The sequence below is a fragment of the Exophiala xenobiotica genome (assembly GCF_000835505.1).
Source record: "Exophiala xenobiotica strain CBS 118157 unplaced genomic scaffold supercont1.2, whole genome shotgun sequence".
Taxonomy (NCBI): Eukaryota; Fungi; Ascomycota; class Eurotiomycetes; order Chaetothyriales; family Herpotrichiellaceae; genus Exophiala; species Exophiala xenobiotica.
This window is the reverse complement of record NW_013562493.1, coordinates 3,329,161-3,344,736: the sequence shown is the minus strand read 5'-3', so window position 1 is coordinate 3,344,736 and position 15,576 is coordinate 3,329,161. Positions and strand designations below refer to the sequence as shown.

General features: G+C 52.2%; 5 protein-coding genes across 7 annotated transcripts; 1 reads left to right on the top strand and 4 right to left on the bottom strand.

Moving 5' to 3' along the window:
* Nucleotides 1-83: 83 nt before the first annotated feature.
* On the bottom strand, nt 84-2,487 carry PV05_03428. 3 transcript variants are annotated; one of them, XM_013464066.1, is made up of 3 exons: nt 2,272-2,487; nt 574-2,220; nt 84-464 (listed from the first exon to the last, which is right to left on the bottom strand). In XM_013464066.1, exon 2 carries the CDS (start codon nt 2,102-2,104, stop codon nt 1,103-1,105), a length of 1,002 nt encoding a protein of 333 aa, XP_013319520.1. In that variant the 5' UTR covers nt 2,105-2,220; nt 2,272-2,487; the 3' UTR covers nt 84-464; nt 574-1,102. The 3 variants fall into 3 exon arrangements, with proteins under 3 accessions (XP_013319520.1, XP_013319522.1, XP_013319521.1); XM_013464068.1 differs by having other exon boundaries at nt 84-2,220; XM_013464067.1 differs by having other exon boundaries at nt 84-2,047; nt 2,279-2,487.
* Nucleotides 2,488-2,727: 240 nt separating this feature from the next.
* On the bottom strand, nt 2,728-4,561 carry PV05_03427 (uncharacterized protein). Its single transcript, XM_013464065.1, has 2 exons — nt 3,592-4,561; nt 2,728-3,531 (listed from the first exon to the last, which is right to left on the bottom strand). Exons 1-2 carry the CDS (start codon nt 4,528-4,530, stop codon nt 2,893-2,895), a joined length of 1,578 nt encoding a protein of 525 aa, XP_013319519.1. The 5' UTR covers nt 4,531-4,561; the 3' UTR covers nt 2,728-2,892.
* A 376-nt stretch (nt 4,562-4,937) lies between these two features.
* PV05_03426 (uncharacterized protein) lies at nt 4,938-7,690 on the top strand. The gene has a single exon (XM_013464064.1). The coding sequence runs from the start codon at nt 5,047-5,049 to the stop codon at nt 5,746-5,748; it is 702 nt and encodes a 233-aa protein (XP_013319518.1). The 5' UTR covers nt 4,938-5,046; the 3' UTR covers nt 5,749-7,690.
* A 910-nt stretch (nt 7,691-8,600) lies between these two features.
* On the bottom strand, nt 8,601-9,458 carry PV05_03425 (uncharacterized protein; the record flags this gene model as incomplete). The annotated part of the gene is made up of 2 exons (XM_013464063.1): nt 8,601-8,814; nt 8,881-9,458. The coding sequence occupies 2 exons, from the start codon at nt 9,456-9,458 to the stop codon at nt 8,601-8,603; spliced, it is 792 nt and encodes a 263-aa protein (XP_013319517.1).
* Nucleotides 9,459-12,074: 2,616 nt separating this feature from the next.
* On the bottom strand, nt 12,075-14,099 carry PV05_03424 (uncharacterized protein). Its single transcript, XM_013464062.1, has 5 exons — nt 14,077-14,099; nt 13,375-13,880; nt 13,263-13,322; nt 13,051-13,207; nt 12,075-12,981 (listed from the first exon to the last, which is right to left on the bottom strand). Exons 1-5 carry the CDS (start codon nt 14,091-14,093, stop codon nt 12,369-12,371), a joined length of 1,353 nt encoding a protein of 450 aa, XP_013319516.1. The 5' UTR covers nt 14,094-14,099; the 3' UTR covers nt 12,075-12,368.
* Nucleotides 14,100-15,576: the final 1,477 nt, after the last annotated feature.

The window sequence follows — 15,576 nt, the reverse complement described above, 5'->3', positions numbered from 1 at the left end:
GTGTGAAGTAGCCAAGAGTGTGAAGTAGCCAAGAGTGTGAAGTAGCCAAGAGTGTGAAGTAGCCAAGAGTGTGAAGTAGCCAAGAGTGTGAAGTAGCCAAGAGTGTGGTCATGTGTAGACGGGTGGGTGAGGCCAATTTCAAGAAGCCGGCTGAATCAGGATAGTCGGAGTCTCGGCGTGCGAGAAGAGAGTTGAATATGTGAATACCAGCATGAGAGCAGGCGTTTTGCATTCGGACGTGCAACTCTCCACGCAGAAAGTGGAAGCGGAGAAGAAGAGAGCCAAGGAGAACCAGAAACGTGATGGCCGACGAAGAGACCGATCAAAAGTACGATGCTGATCGATTCGAGCAAAGGCCAAAGTCTGGCAATGTCGACATGGCATAACCCCAGCGATACCGCTTGGGAAGTGTAGAGGCTCTGCCGTAAAGGAAGATTTTGTACATACGCGGCATCATTGGAAACCTGTGTTGCCGATCAGTCTCAAGCAGACTGCTCACCCGCAAAAAGACCTGGTGCTCACGCAAGAGCAGCCTAACAAATTAGGAACGTCGGGGCGGAGTAAATTACGAACCTAGGCATATTCCACAACTCTTTCCTGCGGTGTAAATTGTTCGATCTTCAGCAACGTTGCTTTGACCTTACGCCGCAGTGATTTCTGTGCAAGCTCAGTTGGAACTTCGATACACGAACAGAGTGTATATACGAATTCAGGCCAGTGAGTCAAGGCAAGTCATGTGTCCATCTGGACCGGTGCTCAAATCTTGTCCGTTTCTGCCATCCATTCCCGCTGTTTGCGTGTCCTGCACGTCCCCATACTGATTGAACACCGTGATCAGTCACGTGCCGAACTTGTTCAGGTTGAAGCGGCGAGGCTCAGGTCATGCTCGGTTCCAAAGATGGAGATGGAAAGTGCCCATGTCGAGATTCCGACGTTGAATAATGTGTTTCCATATGTGATGCGCTTGATGTACCGATTTGAGGATCTGGCGAGGTCACTTCCCTCGACGAGGCGGCTCGGAAAGTCGGATAAGGGGCAAGGAAAGAGGGAACCGGTCATGATCAAGATCATCCGCAAGGGCAAACACGAAAGTGAAAGGTTTTCAAGGGGCGTCTTCCAAAGTCTCATCAGCTTTATCCTCAAACGCTTGACGGAGCTGCCTATCATAGTCCTCCTTATCTGCCAGGTTCTGATCAATGAATGGAATCGAGTTGATAGTCCAATACTCCAGCATGATCGTGTAGAATTCGCTGTTTTCTTCGTGCCAACTGGCGAGTATCGGCTGGATGTGATCATAGAAGACCCGAACAAGCCCCATTGGGCTACGACGAGCCAGAGTATACCAGAACATCCCCATTTCCCACGCTTGTTTCGTGACAGGCGAAAGTCTCTGATGAGGCTGGATGGAGAGCTCCTGCTCGGTGTGCTCCAAAATATCCATGAACTCTTGACGAACCGGGTCGTATATCTCCTCGTCCATTTGGTTGATATCCTGATTGGCTAGCCAACGGGGAGGGTAGATCATCTCAATGGGACTGGAGAGAGCCCATTCAAGGTCAATCAGGCATGTAATATTCCAGATTTCATCAACAAAAATATTACTCTGATGTAGATCGGTCAGATTGAAAAGAAAGGGCCCATGGCAGAGGTCGCGTCGTAGAAAGAGCGACGAAACAGCTTTCATGGCGGCTAAAGCCGACATCTGGTAGATGCAGTCACTCTTGTCGCTGGCACCGTTTGGTTGATGGCGTAACCGACTGTCGTGTAGACAATTGAGTATATCAATCACATACGAGTCCACTGAGGTGTAGGTTAGATGACGAGGAATATCCACCGGGATTTGCTCATTCTCTAGCTGTTGAACCACCACCGAAAGTGGCCTGTTAGCCAGGAGTAAGGATCCATCATCGTTCACGGTGAAGGAGCCAATGCGCGGAAGTGGCACTCGTGCAATGTTCAACAAGATCCGGGACAAACCCTGAAAGAGGTTCTTGCGAAAGTCCCTCTCTTGATGCCTCTCGTTCCATGTATGTAATAGCATTTGACCCTGCGTTTTTTCAATATATCGATCAGTAGATAGCCGGAGCCCAAGGATTCGAAGCATAGTCCTCGATGATGAATGTATCTCGAAGGGACGGGGAATCGCAGCCACGCAAGTAGCCGGCGGTGGAGATGGTGTGCCAACCAGGGAAGGAGAGGAAAATGCTCGATAGCGGTAAACTAACGTAAGGTTAGCAAGTCTATGAAACAGGGTTTGCAAGTCGTCCTAACTTCTTACCCTCTAACCTGTCGAGAGTGCGAATCCATGAAGGCGAGGGATCGGGATTGATGGACAGTTTTGCTGAAGCCAAATGCAGGCGCCGGCCTCGCATCGAAGCTTTTCGTCCGCATTTTCGGGTCCGCCCACTTTATACGGTAATGGAAATCGAATGATGACTCTTTTCCTTCGCTGTGTTTTCCAGCTGGAGATGGAAATCGGGATGCAAAGATTGAAGCTGCCGTGAATCCCTGAATGCGGTTGTCCGCGTTCTGCTCACGAGAGATCTCACGGCCAGCGCCAGCTCCAGCTTTCATTGGCGGAGCGGCGGGAATCGTTTTACAGTACGGACATAGGCCGTTACAGGCTTACTTATCTCCGTAGCCGGTTGGTTGCGCTCAAGTCTTGACATATATTTGTATGAAAGTCTCACTAAATCTCTCGATATTCAACAGCGGATACCATAATAAATAAGGCAGTGACAAGTAAACAATAACTTTGGAAATCCCAACTTGCTAACCGACTTGAATGACAACAACCAATACTATACTAAAACCTATGAGAACGACGCGCCTGTCGAAGACAAATACTAGACCAAACTCTTATGAGAATGACGGGCCTCTCGAAGACAAATACTATGCCAAAAGCTTGTGAGAATGACGCGCCTCCCGAAGACAGGTCACAAGCTCGTCTACGTGGATACGGTCGTCTGGCATTTTGCACAACATACGACGTAGGAGTTCCAGATGACGGCCGGGCGCGGTGTTGACTTTGGTCAAGATTTCGTCTTGCCAGGCGTTCATCCTTTGCCGGTGAGACGAACTCCTATCAAACACTTGCGCCAAATCCCAAGATTGACGGGGAAGCTCTATCAATCTGAGAACAAACATCACCAATATACCCAGAGACCAGATGTCGCTGACTTGGTATCGTTGTCGATTCACATACTCTGGGCAGACATAACATGGAGTACCCCCACCAACAAAGTACGTAATGGCTTCTGGAGATGCAAGGCCGAAGTCGATCAAAACTGTTCGACCGGATTTCGGGTCGTACATGGTATTTTGAGGTTTGAGGTCGTTGTAAAGAAAGCCTTTCTCATGCACCCACTGTAAGCCCTGTGCGGCACCAATCCAGATGTCCAGGGACTGCGTCTCGGTAAGAGTAGAGGTCCGATTCTGGTCGACATAGTGCTCGAGGCTTAATCCAGGGACAAGTTCCATTGTTATGGAATACTTGTCAGCATTTGAATCGAAGAACTGAACCACATTTTGCTAAATCCCCGTGAGTATTAGTTTTTGAGTCAGAAAGAGTTGACTTCAGGTTTAACTCACATGCTTGCCGAGAATCTTCAGGGCGAGGACCTCCGCTTGCCACATTTTGGCGGAGAGTGGAATATCTGGACGTCGACAGAATTTGATTGCAACTCTTTTCCCTGACCAATTGCCCTTCTCAACCCGGGAATGGCGTGTATCCCCAATCAAGTTTTCCACATCTTGAACCCGCGGTACATCATCTGCTGATTCTTGAAGTGATGTCGGAGCGTGCTCGGGCATTCCAGTGTAGTCTTTGGCAGGAGGGTTGACTCGCTTTTTGGTGTCGAGGTGAACATCGGTTTTGGCAGGGTTTGTTGGAGCTCTGGGATCGGCTTTCCGTGGATCTGAGGGCCTGGTAGGCTTGAGGACGCTCGTGCCGAGCTGGTACGCATCCGGCGGGAGTGGAATGTGCAACAGAAACTGCAGACCTTGACCAAGGGTCAGGATCCATGTGCCAGCATCAAGTCGGACATTGCCTCCGGACAAGATTTGATGGGTCTGAGACCAGGCTGGCCATTCTCGAACGCTCTGTTGAGATGTCGACAAGTTCTTCAGCCATAGGTAGGGGAAGTCTGGGTCAGGAAAGAACTCGCAATGATGCAAGTTAACATAGCAAACATCCTCCTCCGACTTAGGATCGCTTTTCAAGACAAAATAGTTGCCCAGATCTGAACCGAACGAAAAGCAATCCAGGAATTTGTTCTGGCGGAGGACCAGAGCCTTCTCTGCCGATTGGAGAGCTTGTTCCGCTATGGCTCCAAGGTGCCCTTCGCTATCTGGTTGGGGCTTGACATCGTCAGCTGCGGGAGATGCCGGTCGAGGTGGCGGGCGTCGAATTTGTTCCACCTGCGTTCCGTTCTGGGGCAGCACAACCGAATAGTGTGCAGCGTCAGATAGTGGAAGGAGGAGGGCGCGAACGCTCTTGTCTTTTGCCCAAGATTGTAAAACAAAGTCCATCCTGAATGGGATGTTAGATGGTAGAGAATCATTCTTTCTCTAGCAGTGGGAAGAACTGGGGTGTTATATGCGGGAGCCCAGACATTCCCCAGTGCCAGGTGCATTCGAGTTCTACGAATGGATCCATATTGTTTCAGGTAGTAGCGCCCTTGTAGCAAATAATTGGGCGCGGCTTCATCAGGTCGCGGGTTGGAAGCATCACGCGCATGTGTTGGCTCACGACTGCCACAGAAATAGAGATATCACAAATACTAAAAATAACTAACGGCTCAACGGGCATCTGGGCTTATCGATAAGACAATCGATAGGATACGACGAGACGAGCACCCACGAGCATCGAGCAGGCGCAGGCAGCAATCTTGGCAGCAGCTGCGGCAACGTTAGTTAGAGGTGACACTTGGGTGACACTCCATTAACGTCTCCTGTCTTTCCACATCATCAACTTTCTGGCGCAGGCTCGTCGTTCTTCAACAGATAAACAATGACCTCCTGACGGAGTGAACCAACTCAAGCAACATGCAGCCACTCACTCCTCCTCCTTACCTAGACCACATAACACTTCCCAACATCGAAGATTGGCCCAACACTGACCCAGATTCGGAACCTGCTGTCGAAGACTGGCTTCAGCTCCGGTGCCCAAATTTGAACATTAAAGAACTCATGTCTTCATACAACAAAGTCACCATACCTGTCGAAGAAAATTTTCGATTACTTTGGAGGCTCAGATCGGTTGTGAATGCAGCAACAGATGGAGATGCTGAAAGCGCGGTAATGCAAACACTGAAAGATCTGGAGTCTGAACGCGTGAAATCAGACGAAAGATGTCGCTACATAGGACAGAGACTCTTTTTCCACAATCCCTTTCCTGATGGGGAGGGTGCGATATGGGAAGCTCTCGTTAGGAGCAAGAATTTGCTCTCTGTGAACGAGGCAATATCGACGCTTTTCCCCTACCTCTTTGAAAAAGTGAACACCGAGACATCAGAAGCAAAAACTACCGAGCAGTCGGTAAGCACACAGCCCAAGAAGACCAACCATTCCCGGGTGGCCAAACCACGAAGACCGCAGAGAAGCGAAACTCGCAAACAGAATTCTACCACGAAGCGCCGGCTGCGGGACAAGACCGACAAAAGAGGCGGAAGCCCCCAGAAGATGACGACGGAGAAGACGAGTCCGCTACGGAGGAGCCCACGCTTTACTCGACCTCAATTGACCTAATGTCTTCGGACAAGTTCAAGAGCTGGCACAGATATGCAAACACACATGCTGAAGAAGAGTCGCTGAAGAAATGGTCTCCTGGGACATGGGAAATTCCATTCCTTCGTTGGCTGCCAGTGCCCTCTTCGGCGCCTACGTCCGAATCCACATTCTACCGCACCGCCGTGCCGTTAGAGCAGCTCGACCCGGTACCAGTCTGCCCTGCTCGCCCCTTATTCAGTTCACACTGCCTTGGAACCATACATTGGTGAGGCATCCAACAGCGAAATACATCGAATCGGTGCTCTGACATTGAGAGATTGGCACATGCATGAAGCCAATCGTCGATGCCACCCTTCTTAAGATGTCTTCAAACTATCGACACAGCACACAGCCTGAGGCACCGGCCTGCGCGGTGTGCAGCGTCAAATCCTTTCAGGCAAGACCATCATCCACGTTACTTTTGCCTTGGGATCGAGCAAGGATGCTAGACAGCGTCGGATCTCACTGAGGATTCATCCCGAATCGCTTCAACCTCTCAAGGTTGGCTCGAAACCCATTGGCTCCTGACAATCGCCCCTCTCGGTGCGAGCCAGACACGAACCACCTTTCCACCTTTCCTTTCATCGACAGAATCCACGTGTAAGACACAGGTATTAGCGACTGCCTCAGCCAGCTACACCCTTCCAGGCACGAAGTCAGAATCTCTGACAATGAAGAGGCCATCCCGTGTCTCGCTGCATCCGATCATGACGAGTTCAACCCTCGAGCAGCGAGGTCTTTGGTGCCATCACTGTCTCCACCTCCTCAGCTTGCTGCCAATATGTATACTGACAGCCCACTGCTGACTTTGTTGGGAGAGGGATACCCGAAGGGTTGGTATGCCAACATGATCACTGTCCTATCATCCACAAACATCTAGGACCTCCTCGCACGAAGATGAAGTTGGAAAGCACGAAGCAAGACAAGGAAAGGATGGCGGCAGTCGTGCACCCTGCCTGCTGATGTAGCAGTCATTCGGCCTGGCACATCTACCACGGAGTAGTGGATCGCTTCCGATCCTTCTCGCCGTCGGGCTCGACTTTCTGCCACCACTTCCCCAATCTTACCTCGCGGAGCCGCCTCGATTTGCTCTCGGGATGCATTGAGCTTGACTTTAGGGTAGCGTCTATCAAGGTGTGACTTCCGCTGGCCTCCAATTGACGCTGGTACTCTGGGAAACCCGGCTGCTGTTCCCCTGTTACTCGGACAGTAGATGCTACCCTAGTTGTCGAGGTCGTTCCGGTCGTCGGTGCGGGTGGTACGCCGCCGTTGCCGCCAGTGAAATAGGCGGCACGTCGACCACCCTCTCCACCGGCCCGAGCGTCCGTCATTGGGCCGAGGTACCGTGGCTGGGACCATTCAGCTGTTGGCAACGAGCAACTATTTCGCCCTGATGTTGGCCAGTTGAGGCATGTGAGCAGGACCGCAGCTCAAGGCCAGGCGGCTGGGCACTCCAGCAGGCTCGTCACTGCATCCAAGTACTCCACGACAGTCACAAGGACAGGGGCGTCGGCAGACGTGACGGGCTGTACAGTCAAACTGGTCGGTCCCCTCATGACCTGGTGTTGCATCCTGCTCGTCGTTCAAGAGACTCGGCGGATAGGAATTGCGTCTCAAGTGCGTTCGAACGGCCATTGAGCCGTGGCGATTGGGGCCGAAGCCGAGGGATTGTATCTCTGTCGCTTTCTCGGCGAAGGTGACCGTCCTTACCGTTCACCATCCGACGCTTTCGTCACCGGCTGTGGGCGAGTTAACCTGGTCGGATTTTCTCGTCCCATTCTCGATATAGATCTTTCAGATTAGCTTCTACTGAGAATGCTGTTTTTGGATCACTCCATAGGCTTTTGTAGCTCGGTGCAGCATGCTATAGCATTGAACGCTGGGAACAAGGATGTTCGACTGTCCTCCATTTCGCAGCCAGTACGTACTACGATCCCGTGAGTAAATCGTGTAATTAGCGCTACGGTGCCGTTTGACGACAAAACCGCAGCGAAGACAATTTATGTGGGAGGATGGCAAGTCACCAAGCAGCAGTCAGGTCCGTGCGACATGAGGCACGAGGGTGGCCATGTCGTGCCGGTAAATCGAATGCTGGAGGACCAGAGCCGATAAACTGTTGAGAGAATGAGTGGAATGCCAATCGGCTGCCTCGCTGCTGGACCTCTCACATGGGAAACCAAAAAACTCATGCTGCGATTGCTGCAAAAAGAAAAGACACCAATGCTGGCGAACCGAACGCAGCGGTGTCATCGATGCACCGCAGGCGATGCTATCAAGAGTGTGAGAATGACGATGAGCCTCCGATGGTGAGTTGGAAGGCAAATAAGCGGGAAAAGAAAGAAAAGACAAACATCCCTTTGACGACGGGAGCCATGTATTATCGACATGAAGGAGTGCAAGGACTCTGGCCAAGAGAAAATGAAACCGGATCTTGATGTCATGCCGCCTGAAGTCGTGGATGCTGTTCTAGAATGAGCTGCAAGAGGAAAGCTGTGAAGACATCATTGAAACTGCGTGTATTTGCGTGAGCCAAAAGTCCTACATACTGGTCCCCGAGGGTCGATACATATGCATTGTGGTCCGTTCCAAACCCAAATTGCGGAATGCCATGACATGCCCAGTTGGAGCTGCGCCGTCCTGGTCCAGCATCGTCCCATGCATGCCCATTCCTGTCACCAGCTACCTGATCTCAATATATCTCTCTGCAAGCCTTCCAGAGTTTTGAATGCCCATATCTTGCCCTGAGGGTCTGATTGATACCGCCACCGTATCGAGCCATGTGAGTGAAAGCTTTGGGCCATCTCTCAATTGGACTTGAACGACACGGTCCATCACTGGATCCGGACAGGCACGACAGGATACCGGTGCCATCCGAAAGGTACAGGTGGTGGGATCGGATCCCAGCGGAGAGAGCCGGTGTGTGGATCGTAAGATTGTCTGAACTCTGTCGGCGGCGCGGGCGTGTCTGGCTGACTGTCTGGCTCGGTGACCTGCGAATCGGAAATGTTGCGGTACTGGCGCATTGGTGGCAAGGATAGGGTTAAGCTTGACACAGGTCGTCGGCCATTATCCCGGATTAGGCGTGGTATTGCAAGTCGATCAAACTGCCACGGTTGCGGAGTGAGGCTCTCGTCCATCGAAGGAGTCCTCAAACGACCTTGCACAACATCAACAGGCCGGTAGTAAGACACCAGATGCCAAATAGGGACGGAGAGGCGAGGCGTCCTGGGGTTGACATCCTCCTTGATGCTGATGCTCTTCCTGATCAGGCCATTGGACTTGATGTTGAAAGATCTTCGCAAAGACCCATAAAGCCGTGCCTCCCACCCTGGCGATATGGTTTCTGAGACCCCCTTATCGTTGACAACCTCGAAGCCCTGGTGCGGTTGAGCTCGGAGACTGGGATCTTTTCGTTCCGGGTAAAGTCGATTTCGATCTGCTCGTTCTCCGTAGATGACGAACTCGCGCATGACGCGAGTCGGGGTCCAGAGTCCGCCGTCCATCCAACGTCGAATGCCGGTCGCTGTCTCTTCGTAGATGTAAATGTGTCCGCTGTGCAACAAGGAAGGCCGTTCTTTCCAGGAAGGTCGCTTGTGGACGAGCTTCAAGTCGCCTCGAAGACAAGCCATGATCAGTATCATCGCGTCATCACGAGTCTCCACGAACCCAGTGTAGGTAGGTTGAACCATCGTTGCAATAACTATGGGCAGAGTTACTGATAAGACGAAGAAAAGGGATGGCTTGTAACAGGACGCTTTCTGAACTGCTGGTTAGGCTGCGTTCTTGAAGTAGAAAAGAAAGAGCAAGTGCGAGAGGCGACCCACGGCATGAAGGAGATGAGCCCAGTTGGGTTATTCCCAAGTTAGCCAGGTGCCATGGATGTGAAGAGTCATGAGGCTGTACGGAGTCTGTTACACAGCATTATGCGAGTTGAGTTGGCAATCGGGCTGTTTGATTGCGACGCCGTGCTGGCGTGCGCCCGGGGATGGTCTGCGATATACGTGCCCATGTCCTTTCATTCAGCGGACATTTTTGACGTTTCCGAGGGCCAGGACTAGCGCCCATAAGGTTGGCTAAAGAATAGGCTCGCTAGATACCTTATTACCTAGCTCGCCTCTAAGTTTGGGCTTCTTTAGTTAAGATCTTATGGCGATGGTCTTTGGTAATAACCGAGTAACTTTCCGCCTAACTAACGGGCCCGTGAGCCTAAAAAAGTAGGCTCCTCGATCTTGTAAGCGGCGGGTCTTAGCACTCGGATCGTCGAAACTTTCAACAAACGACATGGCATATTATTTCGCGGCGGGCGGTTTGGCCTTCCAATCTGGCATGGCTATCATCATGTCAAAGGCACGAGTGTGACACTGCTACTGTCACTCATACTGTCATGAACATGTATGTGCTTACAAGTACTCGTAACAGCAGGGGTCAAGACATGAGAGGTCCTGAGTGGGTCAGAAAAAGCACTGCTGTTTTCAACGATCCAAGCCGACAAAATGCAACGTTTCAATCTGATAGGGGCGTTCAGGGGCTATACTGGGCTAGACCAGCATTGACCACAAACGCTGCTTTTGCTGAACAATCAGACGCTGTCATACCGGTGTTGTGCGGGGCGCGCTATTCAAAGCCAACCCCGTCATGGATCATTCCGCATGATGCCCACATCCACGATCGTCCACGTGTTTTGTAAACCTCGGGACCATCCTGGGGCTGTCACTAAGTCAGCCAATCATTGTCCTTTGCTGATCTCGCTATTCTTTGCCATGTTGTTTGCTGTTTGCTGTTTGCTTTTGCTTGATTAGTACAATGCCAAGGCGCGGAGCTGGATGCATCCCTGGTACATGCCTCGACTGGGGTTGTCGACCAGGATACGGACGAAAGGTGTAAGGTGATTGGAGGCTTTGCGGAGTGCGGCAAGTGCGGATGCTCTCGCCTACGGGGTGTGGTGATCAGCAAGATGTGCGGCCCTGACGTCGTCCACTGTCGTCCTGGTACAGTACTCGTAAGGTTCATCGACCTCTACCTCGTACTACAACAGTATGTGGTTAGAGTCGTGGAGATCACACACACGTTTTCCCCAAAGCGAGTCAGGCTCTCCGAATACGAAGGCAATAAATTAGCGCAATGGGGATCCAACTTTCAGGCTCCTAGTTCCCCCCGGCGGATCAGTACAAGATTGCCAGGAGCTGGATCTGATCTATCACACTCTTTCGTGATTCGTTGCCTGCTTCTTTCCGCTTTCTCAATCACTCACGAGTACGAGGTCTACCAATTCTAGGCCTATCACTTCTCCCTCGCTTACAGAGGACAAACTCACACCTCCCCGGAAAATCGTCCAGGGGTGGCCCTGCAAAAAGCGGCTGGATGGCTGGGACTCGGCAACGTCCTTTCTCGTCACGCTCGTCCATGTCGACTCAGCCAATGCTGCATATGCCGGAAGTTTGGATCGATGGCTGGTCTCCAGCCGCGCCCTTGGTCGGTCGGGTCGACTCGACAACGGCAGGCATCTCTGGGAAATTCGAATTCATCCCGGGTTGTGGCTGCAGATTTTGAAGGAGCTGAACTTCTTCTCTTCCGGCTTTCTCTCTGAAAAGTGGATGTCAGTCGGGTAGTTGGTCTTAGAAACGTCTATCCTTGTCCATGGTCGACTCGACACCTGCTGCACGTCCGTCGAAGTTCATCCCTGCTGGCGGCTGCACAATTCTGAGGAGCTGAACATCTTCCCCCTCTCGATCCTTCCATCCCTGTCAAGTCGTGTCGTCAGATAGTCGGTGTATCGAATGTCATCGGGCACTCGAAAAGCAAACATATGCTTACCCAGGCGTGCCAGGGTCTCTTATCTCTTGCACTGGCTCTCAACAACACGAAGGGCTGTCGGATGTCCGGTCCAGACGAGTCGATGGTGGCTCGTATTCAAGGCAATCAGGCGCTGTGCCAGCGGCACCGCTGGCGTATCGTACAGCACAGCCAGACACGATGAGCAACCAGCCGTTCCCGCAGTTGATGAGGTCGATGGACGGTGTCTCCAGAGCACCACAGCCGGCCGAATGTTGGCTGAGTGATCTCTCGCTGGTCCCAGATCCGGCTGAATGATCCGTGGTTGCCCTCAGAGTGGGCAAAGCGATCTCTCACTGCTCTCAGAGTTGGCTGAGTGATGCCTGGATGTCTTGGGGAGCAGCGAGAGGTCACTGGGTTGTAGAAATTCAATCTTCAGAGGACTGCTGGACCAGCGGGTGAGAGTGACTCAACGAGGTGAGAAGGTTATTCGAATCATAAGAGCTCCCAAAGAAAATTCATATTGTTCGTTACTGATATCCGAGACTCGTTGCTATGTAGCTCATGTTTTTGCAATTTTCTCCGTGACCAAGCCGTCATACATTAGTATTCCTCGTGTGATTCAGAACCGCCAGCGCCGCCTGACTCGTTGCTTTGTAGCTCAGCCTTCCTTTCTCTTTGGCAATTTGCCCATGATCAAACCACCTCCAAGGGTTTTCCAATCTTCCCATGACCAACCGTCTCCAGGTTTTACAATTTGCCCATGATCACACCGTCGTAACGGTGAATTTCCACCTTGCAACCGAGACTGCCAGCGCCGCCGCAGCCTACCTACGCACGCCGGTGCGGTTACATTGGCACACATCCTCATCATCTTCGGCACACATCTCGGCCAGCCAGTGCTGTGGGGACATGCCCACGTCCAAGGCGTGGTCTCCGGGCAAGTCGTGGTACACCATGGCGTCAACGGTGAAGAAGGTTTTGAGAATCTTTCGTATCTCTCTTAGCACCTCGGGAAACATTCTGCCCATCGCAGGGGCCATGTGCGGGAGACCGGGGAAGATCTTCTCCCTCACGACGTGCGCATGTTGACGCAGCCGGGCCGTGAGCATCTTTCCTTCCTCGAGGAACAGATCGACACCCATCAGCAGATTGAACGTCGGTGGGAACACAGCGTCCTTCAAAATCTCATCCGGGAAGTTCAGGGGATTCTGCTGCCAATCTATCGCATGTCCTCCACGAGGAAGGTACAGTTGCCTGAAACTCATGGCCGCATCGACACCGGTCCATGGAGCATGCTGCATGTTCCTCCAGCCGTCAAAACTTTCGACGGTCAGCGTGTTGTCAAGCTGCGCCGGTGCAACGAGAAGTACGCCAACGGGCATCGGCAGGCCAGCCTGCACTCTTCGCAGGGCGGTGACGAAAGCCAGGTTTGCCCCGCTACGCAGTGTTCGTCAGTATGGGGTTGTCAGGAACCAACAGTTCCACAGGCAAGGGGGAAAAACTCACGCTGATGCGCCGCCCAGAACGAAACAGCCATTGAGGCCCATGCGGCTGCGGTTGCGGTACACGTACTCGTAGCCCGCAGCCACGTCGTTGCCTGGTGTCGGGTATGGGTGCTCTGGTGCACGACGATAGTCGATTTGAACCACGGCGCACTGCAGCTCTGGTGGACGTCAGCACGGCGAGTTGCAGGGGGAGAATAGATGAATGACACTCACTGCTGGCTATTCGTGTGAGCAGGCCTTGGTCGCTGTCAATGTTTCCAAGCACCATGCCACCTGGTTCTGGTCAGCTCGCAGATCATGGGGGAAAGTCAGGAGCAAAGATGACCTCCTGAACACCACAGCAATGCCGGCACCCCGGAGCGGCGGGCACCGAATCTTGGCATGTAGACTCGGACCTTGGAGGCATCGGGAACGTCGTAGTCGACAAACGTGGTGGGATAGCAACTGTAACTCCATATAGATAGCGGAGACGGGTGGGTTCGATATTCTGGCTTCCACGGGTGGAAGGTCCTTGTGGGATGATACTGGAGCTCGTTGTCGTGGAAGAAAACGTACTTTTGGCTGAGAACCCTTCGGGCTTCGGGGTCCAATCGCTGCAGGATAAGTCTCCCGGTGAATTGCTCCACAGGAACGGGAGGTGTCACAGGCAATGACGGAGGCTGTACGGTCCATGGCTGTAGGACAGGTTCCATGGTCAATGGAGGAAGGCTACGCCTAAGGACCAATGGCAGGGCGGGATCTCTTGCGGATCGGGCCCAACTTGGTACCTCCCGGCTAGGCCTGGTGGAGGGATTCGTCGTCTCCGGTGTCTCGGTCTGGGTCATTTTGGAACTGGGAAGTCAGGAACAGGAAGATGAAGAAAGAGGAGAAGATGGAGATGAAGCTGAAGAAGGCGATGAGGAAGATGGAGATGAAGAAGGAGAGGAAGAAGAAGAAGATATGAGCCGTCAGTTATAAAGTCGTAGAATGTAATGGAGCCAAACCTAAGACGATGAAAGAAATCATGTTGACTTGGGAAGACCCCTACCTCCCACTCTCTCCCATCACCCTATGCATGCAACAAGCGACTCAGATCGGCCTAGCCTCCTGTCTCCTGCTGGAGCCGATTGGTATGGAAAGAATGTTATCACCATGGCTGTTGGTGATGGTGATGCAAGTCCTTGTCGGGGTTGTGCCTCAGATTTTGATCCTCGTATTCGATGATGTTGGATAGAAAAAAGCACTGACCAGGAGCGTCTGGATCGACCAATGATCTCTGAACCATCTGCCTTGGCGAGCCAGTCAAGCGAGAGACCGGAAGACAGACAAGGCGCGGGATTGGATGCATTGGGTGCACTGACGCCACAAGTTCGGATTGACAGCTTGCAACATCCAGTTGATCCAGTTTGATCGCTCGCGCCGGACAATCTAGACGCCTGGCATCCACCTGGGACACCCTTCCCCGTGTCCCCGTGGCCCCCGTGTCCCCGCCCGTGTTCTGTGTCCATCTGTGTCCATCTGTGTCCATTTGTGTCCATCATAACTAGCTTAGTCGTGCTTAATCCAACTAGACTTTTTTCGCTCCCACCGAGATCCTGTCATGGGAATGTCATGGCATGTCCATCCTCATAGTCCATGTCTCATGAACCACCTGAATATCCCGCCCCCATCGTGGGTCTCTGGTTCGACAAGCGGCAAAAATAAACCTTTCGATCCTTTCAGGGTTGTGTACTTTTGGTGAACCATGCAAGTACTTGTTTGTCGTACCAATAGACTCATCCGAACAGCATCTGTCACTTCCAATCTACTACGCACGCTTTCGCCAGTTCACACAATATACGGCGCCCTGCCAGAGTGATATCCTGCGATCATCCAATTGACTTCATCCAAACAGTGTCTGTCACTCGTAATCTGCGTCTCCTCCCCCGGTCACACAGATGTGCGACGCCGCCTCACACCTCACTCCAGAGTGGTTCATTCATTCAACAATTGTCCTTTTCGATACAAAGCCCTTGGTTGTGGATCTGCATGTATGTCGCTCGTCTATTGTTGCCTTTCTGACCTGTTCCCTTTCCTTTCTTTCCCATGCTTGACACTACATCTGACCAATGTCGCAGCGAGAAGAGACAAGACGCGGCACGGCAAAACCCGGCAGCTCGTCATTGATTCTCCAAAACGGTGATCTGGATTCCAGTGAATCCTGGCTTTCGTTTCACCAGCCATGGACATTACCGCATCACGTCTTCTGTTGTCTCATACCTGGGGGCAAGCGAGCAAACGTCTCAGGTGCCACTCCGTAATAGTACTCCCAAAGAAGTCTTGGTTGATTATGTCTCAGGTGTGCCTGTGTTTGGGCTTTGTTCACAGCTGTGATGGAACACATTTGGTACACGAGGCCAGCTTGTTCATCACGGCTTGAGCCATGCACCACCCATAACACTGGATCCAGCCGCTCCTGGCCCTCCACTTTTCACTTTCCACCTTCCTTGCTTGTCAAGCGTTGCCGGATGTCACTCCTTTCCTTGGAATGGATGGCACCTAGCTGGCT

Coding starts and splice junctions, on each gene's coding strand:
- PV05_03428 (XM_013464068.1), bottom strand. CDS start 2,104: ATGCTTCGAATCCTTGGGCTCCGGCTATCTACTGATCGATATATTGAA.
- PV05_03427 (XM_013464065.1), bottom strand. CDS start 4,530: ATGGACTTTGTTTTACAATCTTGGGCAAAAGACAAGAGCGTTCGCGCC. Junction 3,532..3,591: donor TGAAGATTCTCGGCAAGCAT/GTGAGTTAAACC, acceptor ACGGGGATTTAG/CAAAATGTGGTTCAGTTCTT.
- PV05_03426 (XM_013464064.1), top strand. CDS start 5,047: ATGCAGCCACTCACTCCTCCTCCTTACCTAGACCACATAACACTTCCC.
- PV05_03424 (XM_013464062.1), bottom strand. Junction 13,323..13,374: donor ATTGCTGTGGTGTTCAGGAG/GTCATCTTTGCT, acceptor GACCAGAACCAG/GTGGCATGGTGCTTGGAAAC. Junction 13,208..13,262: donor GCTCACACGAATAGCCAGCA/GTGAGTGTCATT, acceptor GACGTCCACCAG/AGCTGCAGTGCGCCGTGGTT.